The 12,427-nt window shown below is 38.3% G+C and overlaps 2 protein-coding genes across 2 annotated transcripts; one reads left to right on the top strand and one right to left on the bottom strand.

The window, feature by feature from the left end:
• Positions 1-472: 472 nt before the first annotated feature.
• LOC5575548 (72 kDa type IV collagenase) lies at positions 473-2,322 on the bottom strand. Its single transcript, XM_001662002.2, has 3 exons — positions 2,078-2,322; positions 1,359-2,015; positions 473-1,071 (listed from the first exon to the last, which is right to left on the bottom strand). Exons 1-3 carry the CDS (start codon positions 2,270-2,272, stop codon positions 478-480), a joined length of 1,446 nt encoding a protein of 481 aa, XP_001662052.1. The 5' UTR covers positions 2,273-2,322; the 3' UTR covers positions 473-477.
• A 7,277-nt stretch (positions 2,323-9,599) lies between these two features.
• Positions 9,600-11,515, top strand: LOC5575549 (matrix metalloproteinase-19). The gene is made up of 2 exons (XM_021847796.1): positions 9,600-9,991; positions 10,047-11,515. The coding sequence occupies exons 1-2, from the start codon at positions 9,782-9,784 to the stop codon at positions 11,316-11,318; spliced, it is 1,482 nt and encodes a 493-aa protein (XP_021703488.1). The 5' UTR covers positions 9,600-9,781; the 3' UTR covers positions 11,319-11,515.
• Positions 11,516-12,427: the final 912 nt, after the last annotated feature.

Below are 12,427 nucleotides of genomic sequence, written 5' to 3' on the forward strand. Positions count from 1 at the left end.
TACGTCAAATGGAATGGTGTCTTTCATATTGCCAAAATGGAAATTATCAAATGCTACTTGTAGATCAACAATTTTTATCATTTTGCCTAACAAGCTTCATTTTTGTTTTGATTATACCGATTGTAGCTAAAAACTATGTGGCCGATGTTTAGACAGACCGGAATAGATGATATTTTGGAGTTCTAAGGATACGTTACGGACTCCATAAATTCTGATTCTTCCTATGCTTTTGTGATACAGATGCATCATCAAATAGATACATAAGTTCTATTATTACACCAACTATTTTTATATTTTGAATACCTGGGGTAGGTTTTCCTGAAACCATTGAAAACACTTGGTTCAGTCTGTTCGAACACCGACCATGTGGAAGTTATCATTCCCCCATTATATATGTTATGAAACATGGCACTTTCGATTAAACAAAGATAGGTATTTCCATGAATTATGTAATCAAAAACAAACATAAAGCTCTTATCAACAAGTCATCCATTTATTTACATACTCGCTAAATTTACCATCCTTAAACCTATAAAAAGCTTTCCCCTTGAACACAACAAACGTTTTACCCGTCCCCACCGCCGCATCCATATTATTCGGTAAACCCAGAGAACTTAACCTATAAGACGGGGTGGTATCCTCATCTGAGTCGTACACCCAATAGCTATTTCCCTTCACCGCAAAGATTCGTTTCCGTGAATCGATGAACGCAGCATCGATGTTGTTCGGCAGTCCCGGGAATCCTTCGGAAATCTTCCGTGGATAGCCAGCGTCCAGCCGGTTCTCACGATACCGCCAGAATCGATCTCCCTTGAAGAAGTACGTCCGCCCGTCCGGATACCGGAACGCAGCATCAATGTCCCCGGTCAAACCGGGCCATTTGCTGGAGATCAGTTTCCCGGTGGGATTGCTGGCTTCCGGATCGTAGTAGTATTTACCAGCCAAAATGGACCATCTTCCGGTGGAATCGGCGACCACTGCATCGTATTTGGTAACAGTGCAGAGTCGTGGTGCTGATCCACTTTCGATCGCTCGGCCACCTCGTCTTTTCCCGTACAGTTTCTGTATCCGCTGGAATCAGAGTGAGATGGGAATGTTAGTTATTGTAATTAAGGTTTTTGGGGGCATTCTGGGAAGTCAGCGCTTTAGAAGAACTAAGATAATGTTTCAATATTAATGAAAAGAACTGAGGGACAAAATATCGAAAGACAAAACGTCGAATGCCAAATGTCGAATCCCAAAACGTTGAAAGGACAAAACTTCTACAGCGTTCCAGTTTCAACAGCAATTTGGAAATGTTATTTACATCGAGTTCGATTGAATAAGCTATGAATAAATAGAAGAATTCGACTACATACCCTCACATCTTCCGGCTGCGGTTCCGTGTAGCGATTGTTGTCGGTGGGGTGCATCAGAGCCCCTTTGGTATTCGAATGCTCCAAGCCGAGAGAATGTCCGATTTCGTGCATTGCGGTATCTAGGAAGTCCTCCCGATGTTCTGGATTATCGAAGAAGTAACGGGAGTTGAAGTGAAGATCCCCATCTTCCGGAAAGTAAGCATGGGCCATAATAGTGGGACTGTCAAACGAACAACGTCTGTTTCGTCTGCTGTGGGAGGTTCCTCCAAAATTAACTTCGATGTCCGCTCCGCGATCGCTGGTTTCGAAAAAGTCCAAATTCGTCACTTTACTCCACTCGTCGAATGCTCGCTTCATCATAGTCCGAACGAATGAAGACGATGCACCGGATGGGTAGTCCCTGATTCTGTAGCTTATCAACCGTTTGTCCCATTTGGCATCATCTCCCCGTTTGTCCAGGCTTCGTGTACCACAGTGCGGAGCTGCCATAGTTAGTTTGGTGTCATCGTCCAGCTTTCCGGTCTCATCCAATCCAGCAGATCGCTGAAAGTTCCGTACCATATCTTCGAATGAGACATCTCTGCCGAACGAGAACCTTGTCGATACTCCAAACTCATCGGTTGTGGTTTCGTTGTAACCGAGTCCTTTCAGCAGTGTCTAGATGTTGATCGTACACGTATTAGTAAATTAATCTCAGTTCCAAAAAAATAAACTATTACCTCAGCTTCATCTTGAGAGATTGAAGGAACTTTCACTCGTTTGGTAGGATCTGGCGCCGCCTCCGTACCGGGTGGTTGATCAGGATCACTATCGAATATCAGTATATCCTCCAATCTGTGCTCCACTGGTGCACCGCGTATTTCACCATCAATAATGGCCAAAACCAAGAGTAAAACCACTTTCGACGCAAACATTACTGCACTGATCGAGACTTGAATTGTAACTGAATAATTGTTCGGGTGGTTTCTACCTTTTTAAATATTCACCACCGGCACGTGAGTATCTGTCTGCGAGAATGCGAATCCCGCAATCGAGTATTATCATCGAAGTTGGAAATCCCATTTGTGGTGAGATTTCCTCACCTAAAGAGACTGTATTCGTACGCTCTGGTTAGCTAATTGTTGCAGTGAGAGACGTTTTTCTCCCATTCGCAATGTTATAAGAGTTTTTAACTAACAACAACATAGTTTTACTGGTGAGTGAATATGATCATGTTTATACCTAAACTAAGGAAGATGCGAAAATTCTGCTCCCTGTAAACATTCTGTACGAAGTTAACTTCGGCTTGGGATAAGTAGCTCAGTTTATTTTGGCTGACGAGACAGATTAACCGCAAACAAATTGCAAATTTATTGCACCGGTATTCATTTGTGGTTAAACCTGTTTAATAGTTAATCTGTGCGATTGTTGTGAATCTGAGTTAGTGTTTCAACTGATTTTATTCATTACTAAGTATTCATTCATTCAAATCGTATACCTTCTTCTTTTTCTTTCTGCGTTACATTCTAACTAAGATCGTACCTTCGTGCTGTGCGTTTACCAATTCTTCCTGTTCTCGGAAGTTTTTAAAGCTACCTGAAGCAATAAAACTGTGCTAAAAACTGTAAGAAGAAAATACGTTTCTTCAGAATGCGCGCTTTCTTTTAAGGGTGAAATGGGTAATGTTGATAATTGCATCGAGAAGACCAATCAGTTCAATGCTTTAGACAAATTTTCCGAACATCAAATCAAAGCAGCCTCTAGCCCAAGCTCTTCAATTTAAGCGAGGAAACAAATCGTGCCGCCAATCGAGGTCAGTTGTTCCGAATTTGGAGGATTTAGGCAGGAGATCTTGAACTCGAAAAAAGGGGCCTCCCTTAGCCGAACGGTTAGAGTCCACGGCTACAAAGCAAAGCCATGCTGAAGGTGTCTGGGTTCGATTCCCGGTCGGTCCAGGATCTTTCCGTAATAGAAATTTCCTTGACTTCCCTAAGCATAGAGTTCCATCGTACCTGCCACACGATATATGAATGCGTAATTGGCAAGTTTGGCAAAGAAAGCTCTCAGTTAATAGCTGTGGAAGTGCTCATAAGAGCACTTAGCTGAGAAAGCAGGCTCTGTCCTCGTGAGGACGTTAATACCAAGAAGAAGAAGAAGATCTTGAACTCGAATCTATGACAAAAGGTCGAAGAACAAAAAAGAAGGGACAAAATGTCGAAAATATTTTTTCAAAGAAGGACAAATTTCCCACGAAGCAAATCACTTTCGACCTTTTGTCTTTCGAGCGTTTTTCGGAAGAAAAAAAAAAACGAAAACAAAGTGTGTGGGTGAAAAAAGGATCGCCGCGTCAGTAGTTTTTGATCCGTTGAATCTGTTGCATGCTCCTTTGTGGGCGAGCGACTAAGGGTATGCGGTATAAGTATTTTCCGTGGCGATACGAAACGAAACGATATGCGGAATTTTCAAAACTGTTTGATGCGAAACGAAACGAATATTTGAAATATTCCGTAAATTCAAATACGAAATTCAAATCCTCACGAAATGTTTCGAAACGAAACGATTTTTTTCTGAATATTTCGCGAAATATTTTTGTGGGACAATTTACGTCTACATACACGTAGGGTGACTTCTAACATTTTTGACAGCTTCATTCAATTTAACAGGAAATAGGAATATTTCAATAACCCATCAGGCACAATATATGTTTATAATATTATGTGCATCTCACTACTAAAGTTCAGTCGATTTGGGTGACTAATATGTCCTATGACGAAGAGAAGAAATACACAACTTCCCCCATCTGTAATAAACATCCCGCTTTTCTCTCAGTTACCTGCACACTTTTCAGTAATCTTGCACACTTTTGAAAAATCTTGTAAAAATAGTCATTGTTTTTAATTCAATTTTAATATTATAAAACTATGAAAAATTTAAGCGAAGAAAATATTGCAACATGATATTTACAGCTTCATTCAAACGCGCATTGTTTACCGCTGCGCAGAATGAGTTGCGTAAACGGTATTCGGCCAAACAGGTTGTACAGTCATCTGTGCGCATGCTCATGCTTATGCTCAACATTGGGGACTTTTGCTCCGCGAGAATATTGTGAAAAGTCTATTTTTACATATGTGTGGACGATATACTACTTCCCAGTGAACCACGTATCGTATAAGAATGTGTATCCAAAATCACATATTCGTACGTCAAAAATCAGAATTGCACAAGATGCCAGACTAAGCGTTATCAATGTCAACTTAAGATGTATATCAATCTCCAATACGATTCATAAACGACAATCTGTGTTGACAGCAAAACATGTCGTAAACAGTGCAACATAGAATCACGTTAAGTTGTATAAACTGACAGATCATATATCAATCTAGAAAGCATCGTATGAAATCGCAATAACTTAGACAAAATTGCCACCCGAATTTGGTATCTGCTGACGATGGGCCTCAAAGAACAACAAAGCAAGTGTCGCTGTACGTGAAATATGCATTGATATTGGCAAATAATCACATGTGAGTTATGTAACCCTTGGTGGTACAGTGGTAATAAGTCCGGCTCCTAATCAGGAGGATTGCGTTCGAGGCTTCATCATCATTTTTTTTATTTTCATCAATATTTTGTGGCATCGTATATCTGATCGCAGAAAGTCTGAAAAAGTCGTGCCATGTACGCATATAGCCTCCACTTTGGTAGGTATATAGCCGTTTCATGCATTATATACGATTGAATTGGATCATATAGAATGATGTATAACAAAAATTATACTGACCAAAATGTTGACTGGGTTAAAAATAGAAGCGTGTGCTATGCAGTTTTTGTTCGACATCAAACTCGCAATTTCGCGAAATTCCGTTTTATTCCGTTTGTTTCCGCGGAGATATTTTTACAATTGAGTAATTCCAAGCAACAGCACCAAAATTTGGTAAATTTTTTAATTCATTTTTTTCTATTGAGCTGAAACTTTGCACAGTTTTCCAGTTCAATCTAAATCGTCATTTTCCGATATCAAATCTTCAAGTTGAGTCACGACTAACTTTTCAAAAGGGTGTATGTGAAAATGGTTCAAAAATATTCAAAAAGCTGCACAGCAAAAACGGTTCGTTCGATTGTTAGACAACTAAAGAAACAAAGTTAGACAACTAAATAAAGATTCCAAAAAAAAAAATACACACAGTAAAAAAAATTTTTTTTTGCATTAAAAAACATAATTTTTGACACAAAAACTCAAATATCTCAAAACCCTATCGGAATACCAACGTAATTTTTTGAGGGAAAACGGTCAATTATATTAGCTATCTACCATAAAAATTGGTGATGGTAAACCAATAAACAAAAAAGTTATGACATTTCAAACATGTCACAATTTTCACATTTAGTAGAAAAAATTTTTTTTTGTCGGTGTAAATTATTACGGGAACAGCAGTTTGTTGCTGATTTTATTGTTAAGGGCCTTGCGTGAATTAAACAAGTCGTTTTCATGTATTCATTAGTATTATGTATATTATATGTATAAATATTATGTATATGTATAAATATTATATGTATATGTATATATGTATAAATTAAAATGAATTAACAGATTACACGAAAATATTTTTTTTTACCAGGATATTTTTTTTAGAGTATGATCGATGAGTTTCTAAATGTTATATATAAACTTTAAAAGTTTTGGATTTGGGTATGCGTTATGAGATCATGAAAACATTTTATTAATACTTATTTATTTATTTATTGTTATTCAATTTTTTTACAATATCGAACACTTTTGCATCATTATCAGTACAGTTCGAGTATAGTTTTGCTTTAATTTTATTTTCTGACAATGGAATGAAACAGTGAAATTTTTGGGTTCCTTGGATCGTTTTCGCGTTATTATATTGCTCGCTGAGCTCTGATGCCGTTAATTCGTACTCTTCAGTAGTAGTAAAACAAAATGATAATTTTGTTAAATCTTCTTCTTTTCTGCGATTCGCCCAATCAAATAGTTCTTTTGCAGTTTTAATTGGATGCTCACGTTCTTTGGCTAAACTTGCTCTTGTGGCCATGCGCTTTATGGTTCCTCCAATAACATCACAAGGACCTTTGCCATGTGACGTAGCAAAGAAATGCCATTCTGCATCAATTCCGTACTTTGATTTAAATTGACATAGGCTCGAAAAATTCTTACGGTTTTTGTACTGCGATGCTGCTCCATCAGACATGAAATATATCTTTCTGATTTCTTTATCCTTATCAACGCGTAAAAAGTTAATCATTTTGGCAATGAACAAATTTACAGATACTGAGTCGTGTCTTAAATCTTCGGAAATTACAATAAAACTAAAATGTTCAATTTGCGTACTTCCATTGAAATAAATAACGAATGGATGAATTGTAGCTTGTAGTACGTTCCAGTGATGGGACTGCACTTCATCTTGCAATACAAAGCTATAGTTTTCAGAAAAATCACAAATGACTAAAAATTCACCATCTTGTAATGTATTTTTCATATTTTTTAAAAAGCGGGTTTGCTCTGTTTTAATAAAGTCGTGAGGAATTAAACTTTCTAATTTCAAGCAAAAAAAATGACACAAACTCATCTACAGGTTTTACAATAGTTTCTAGGTCACACCTATCCGTGGTCACCCATTGCTCAAATGATAACTGATCAATATAATTTTCTTCAAACTCAGCGAATAAAGTATTTTCCAATGATGAAGAATCTGGACAATCCGAACAAGATCGTAGATAGCAATTTGATGTTGTATTTTTGTTCATGGTATGTACCTATCATGTTTTTGATGTTGTTGAAGTTACTCGCTTTCTCCCAAAAATGATTAACAAAGTCTATTCTCTACCAAGGCGGGACTATACCCAGGTGTAATCAGATTTTAACTTTGTGGAGAAAACCAGCGCCTAGAAAACCGACCTGCTTTACGTATACTAGATCACCTGGGTATAGACCCGCCTTGTTCTCTACGAGGTAAACTTTTCGCAGGTAAACTAGTCGTATACCTGTATAGAAAACTTTTTTTGTAGCTTTTGTCTTCAATATTAGATTTCTTATAGGTTTCTTTTATCAAAAGGTTTCAACACTATTGAGAGAATTTTTCTTCAGTTACGTACAATAAAAAAATATGATACTATCAAGACTTTAGATCACAACACTGGATCGCGTCTAACTTTCTAATAGATGCTATAATAGTTATGAATAATTAAATAAAATATCATGAAAACAACTTGTTAACCTCATGTGGTACCCTTAACAAAAAAATCAGCAACAAACTGCGGTCCTAAAAAAAAATAACAATGAAAAAAAAATTTTTTTTTTCACTAAGTGTCAAATTTGTGAAATATTTGAAATGTCATAACTTTTTTGTTTATTGGCTTACCATCACCAAATTTTTATGGTAGATAGCTAATATAATGGACCGTTTTCCCTCAAAACATTACGTTGGTATTCCGATAGGGTTTTGAGATATTTGAGTTTTTGTGACAAAAATGATGTTTTTTAATGCAAAAAAAAATTTTTTTTACTGTGTGTATTTTTTTTTGGAATCTTTATTTAGTTGTCTAACTTTGTTTCTTTAGTTGTCTAACAATCGAACGAACCGTTTTTGCTGTGCAGCTTTTTGAATATTTTTGAATCATTTTCACATACACCCTTTTGAAAAGTTAGTCGTGACTCAACTTGAAGATTTGATATCGGAAAATGACGATTTAGATGGAACTGAAAAACTGTGCAAAGTTTCACATATTTTTGAAATGGTCGATCAGAATCGACTTGCATGCCTCCGTGGAATCCCTCAGTAACACGTCAACATTTCCCTCCCATTCCCAATTTGACCTGCATTAGGACGCAGCCGGCGCCGGTATTGTTTTTTATAATAATGAGAGCACCAGTACTTACACATTAAAGATGCTACTGATCCTGGCCGAAAGAGTTTAACGTTCCGCCTTTCTTGATCGTCGGCAATGTTGATGGAGCACAGTCTGCTGAGAGAACTGGACATCAAAGAAGATTCCTATCCACTGTGTCTTGACTGGAATGGCGGTCAGAGACGGAAGGAGAATGAGTCGGTCGTGCTAGCTCTGAAGATTTCCGATATGACTGAAGGCAGTGGCAAGGTTGGTGTGGATGCAAGGGGCAACGCATCTAGTAGGGTTGCGACACTTGCTATGCAGTTTGAAAACGTGCATAATTTTAATTAAGGACTTGCTAGTCCTATTGAAAGTCAAGTTACTCAGGATTTTGAAAGCATTCTCAACCAAGCGAACGTTTTCGAAAATTCATGGGAGACTGATTTGGAAGAAGAATTGAATTTTTGCCAATGAACAGTACGGATTCCGACAGGACATTCGACCACTCATCAATATATACGAGTAACAAATTTGATTCGTTCCAACAAATCTGAAGGCTATTTTAGTGGTCTTGCTCTTCTAGATACAGAAAAGCATTCGACATTATTTGACATGAATTGAAAAAAGAAATAGAAAAACAAACTTAAATTTTCCAACATACATTGTTAGAATAATCCAAAGTTATCTGTCAAATCGTAAACTTCAGGTTAATTATCAGAACTCCAAGTCTGAAAGGGCTGGTATTCCTCCTTGGGACCAATATTATACAAAATTTTTACATTTGTCTTACCTGAATTACCTCAGATATGTAAAAAATCTTTGTGTGCGAATAACACAGGCCTCTCCGCCAAAGAACGAAGCCTGCGTGGCATCTATAGTAGATTGCAAAATGTTTCAATAGTTTTTCTTCATACTTGCAAAAATGGACAATTTCTCCTAATGCTTCCAAGACTTAACTGATAATATTCCCACATAAACCAAAAACTCTTCATTTGAAAGCTTTAGGTAGAAATTTTTGTGTTGTATGCTGTACCAATATAAAATTCCGAACATAAACATAAAATTCCGAAAATGATTCTGAAGCTCCGTCCTTGGTATAGTACTAATGAGTTACATTGAACATCCAATGTTGAAATATTGGAAGGAATGTCTAATAAAATTATTAAAAAAATCAGATAAAAATCGTTGTGATCTTCTATTGCCGCGATTAATGCGTTTTATATTTAGGTTAATTTAGGATAACTAAATTAAAAACGTTTTATTATCTTATAAGCAGGTGCAATCAACTCACCTTTAAACAATCTGAACTGCTATGGAAAATGAAATGTAATATGTTTTCAACAAAATATTAATGAAAGCACAACATATTTTTACCAAATTAGGATGATAGTGTTGTCAAACACTGATCACCTTATAATGAACGTTACGTTCGAAATGATACCAACAAAGAAAAAAAAACAAATTCTGTAGAAAAAAACCGTTTTCTACTATCTAATGGATTGGCAACACTAAGCAACAAAACAAGTATGTTACATGTAAATTCAACCAGCGAGTGAACTCAAAGTAATCAGTCCTATTCCATAATTATCAGTAGGATGATGGAGCTGTTAGCAAAGCAGACCACTCTGCTGTTTTGTGTGTTTAGTTTTAGCCTGGCGTTCCCTGCACATATTAATCCTGAGTCTATATTTATCCCACCGGCACACCTTTTGAGAAACAATGCTGGTGATGTTCGTGAAGCGGATTCAAATGAGCTGCCCTTTGATCCTCGAGTGCCGCCAGAAGTGACGGATCAAGATGCCAATGTAAGATTGCGCAACAGGTATGAGGTATTAAAATTAATTAAAAATATTCTTTCAGATTGTTCTGAAAGATCTTGGATACCTTAGTGCGGATGATGTCGTCAATAGGTTAGACCAAACCACAGATGAAATCGGCAGAAATGCGCTGAAACGGTTACAAAGGCGTTACAACTTGACAGATAATGGATTACTCGATGATGATACCAGACGTCTGATTGCAGCTCCTCGTTGTGGAGTTGCCGAGCTTAACGAAATTGAGGAAAAATGGACGAAACGGTCGTTGACATTCAAAGTTAGCAGTTATCCTAAAACCTTTTCGCAAAATGAAGCGCGACAATTAATAACCCAAGCATTTGACGAGTGGACCAAACATGTGCAACTGAATATATCTGAAGTAAAACACGGTGAAGCCGACATCTATGTGAGTGATGAGCAGAAAATCCATCAAGACAGGTTAGGCCAGGAATGTAGATTTACAGCTAACACTACTCTTGCGCACGCCTTCTTTCCGGAGGTTGGAGATATTCACTACAACAGGGATCGGAACTACACAGCGGAAGAATTCTTCAGCACTACCATACATGAGATCGGTCACACACTAGGATTGGATCACACCGTTTCGAGAACATCGATCATGTTTCCGTTTCACATTCGATATCATTCGGAAATACCTCTGGAAGATCGTCGAGCACTACAAGCAATGTATGGTGCTCGTCGCATTATCACAATCCCAACGTTACCGCCGCAAACAGAAAGCAGCGTTGCTCGTTTATGTTCTCTGAACGCATTCGACACCATACTAAACGATGCTCGTGGTCGAACGTATGCCCTTGCTGGTGATTATTACTATAGGCTCGGCGAAAGGAACCCCAGAGGACGTCGAATTTCCTCGAAATGGCCAAAGCTGCCAGGAAGCATAGATGTCGCGTTCACCTATCGGAATAACAAAACGTTCTTCTTCAAACGCAGTCGAGTATGGGTATACGCCGACAACCAGCTGGAGGCAGGTTACCCAAAGCCCATAAAAGACGACTTTCCCGGACTGCCGAGTAATTTGAGCGCCGTTTTCGTTACGAAACATGGAAGCCTGTTGGCTATCAGGAAGAAACAGTACTGGTTCTACAGCCCTCGGAAGAGGCCACAGGTCGGCAAGGAGTTCCCTCGGTTAGTGTACGACTTCAAGGATATGCCGGCCAATCTGGATGCGGCGTTGCGTCATACTGACGGCCAGTCGTATTTCTTCAAGGGTCGAAATTTCTATGTTTTGAATATGAAGAACTACACAATGGGTCCGGCTACACCGATGGAGCAGCTGTGGTTTTCTTGTTAGTCACAAAGATTCTCTAAATTAATAGGAAGCTATGTTAGGACGAGGCTGTTAGGGTCATTACAAGTACACATATGCAGGTTTGATGTTGTGGGATATTCGATGGGAGTTCTCAGCATGATCGTTTAACTCAGATTTGAGTTTGATCAGCTTAAGCTAAAGTATAGTTTTTTATTTAAGATATGTTCAATGACAAATTCATGCTCTAATCACAATACAGTATCCGTACTATTTTTCATCTCACACATAACTTGGTTTTTTACTGAATAAATAAATGAAGAAGCGAATCTATATATTAGAATACTATACCATTCAAATCCACATTAAGTGTACAAATAGTAAAAAGCCTATAACACTTTCGAATGAATTCAAATATCACCGACAATCGCACAGAATAAACAATCCTCTTATCACTCTTATCGAGTCATCCAGTTTGAAGTTTTGCCGAAGTCAAACGATCTGGTCGACATAGGTATAGTGGCTCATGATGTCTATCGATAGGAGTGTTCACTACGAGGGGCTGTTGCGGTCGACATCCTCCCCCCGTGTCGTCTTAACATCTGGTCCGGCATCACCAGACCTTATAACATCCAGCACAGTCAAATTCTTAACAGGCCTCTTCAACGTACCGTCCGATACCTGCATTTCAGCACTACGCGGTACGCCATCCTTTCCTGGAATCATTTGGACTACTCGTCGGTGTATCCACCGGTACACCTCACATTTTCGTCCACTACGAGAACTAGATCTTCAACCTCGATTGCCTTCACATCTCGGAGCCACTTCGTCCGACGTAAAATTGACGAAAACATAGTTTGCTGCTAACGCAGTGATGGTTTTATTCAGAAGAAACGAAAAAAGAGAAAATGAGAGTATCGTAACAAAGAGTGGCACGTTTCAACATTTGGGTTTATACTCTAAAATATAACATTACAAACTTGAGTACCCAGACAACCAAAATGTACGCATAACGAAGTCACCTGGAGGCTTTGTATGTGCAACATTTCGCTTATAAGATGTCGCGAAAAGGAGTTCTGTTTGATCTTCCGACCTTGACGCTTGCTCCTGCGGGAGCGGGTGACGAGGGCAGGATCAAACATGTCGCGCGTCGG

This window comes from Aedes aegypti, chromosome 2 (assembly GCF_002204515.2).
Source record: "Aedes aegypti strain LVP_AGWG chromosome 2, AaegL5.0 Primary Assembly, whole genome shotgun sequence".
Taxonomy (NCBI): domain Eukaryota; kingdom Metazoa; phylum Arthropoda; class Insecta; order Diptera; family Culicidae; genus Aedes; species Aedes aegypti.

Excerpts from the sequence above, each read along its gene's own strand:
- LOC5575548 (XM_001662002.2), bottom strand. The coding sequence starts at position 2,272 with ATGTTTGCGTCGAAAGTGGTTTTACTCTTGGTTTTGGCCATTATTGAT. Across the intron at positions 2,016-2,077 it reads TCTCTCAAGATGAAGCTGAG|ACACTGCTGAAAGGACTCGG; the intron begins GTAATAGTTTAT and ends ATCAACATCTAG. Across the intron at positions 1,072-1,358 it reads CGCAGCCGGAAGATGTGAGG|CGGATACAGAAACTGTACGG; the intron begins GTATGTAGTCGA and ends CTCTGATTCCAG.
- LOC5575549 (XM_021847796.1), top strand. The coding sequence starts at position 9,782 with ATGATGGAGCTGTTAGCAAAGCAGACCACTCTGCTGTTTTGTGTGTTT. Across the intron at positions 9,992-10,046 it reads TGACGGATCAAGATGCCAAT|ATTGTTCTGAAAGATCTTGG; the intron begins GTAAGATTGCGC and ends ATATTCTTTCAG.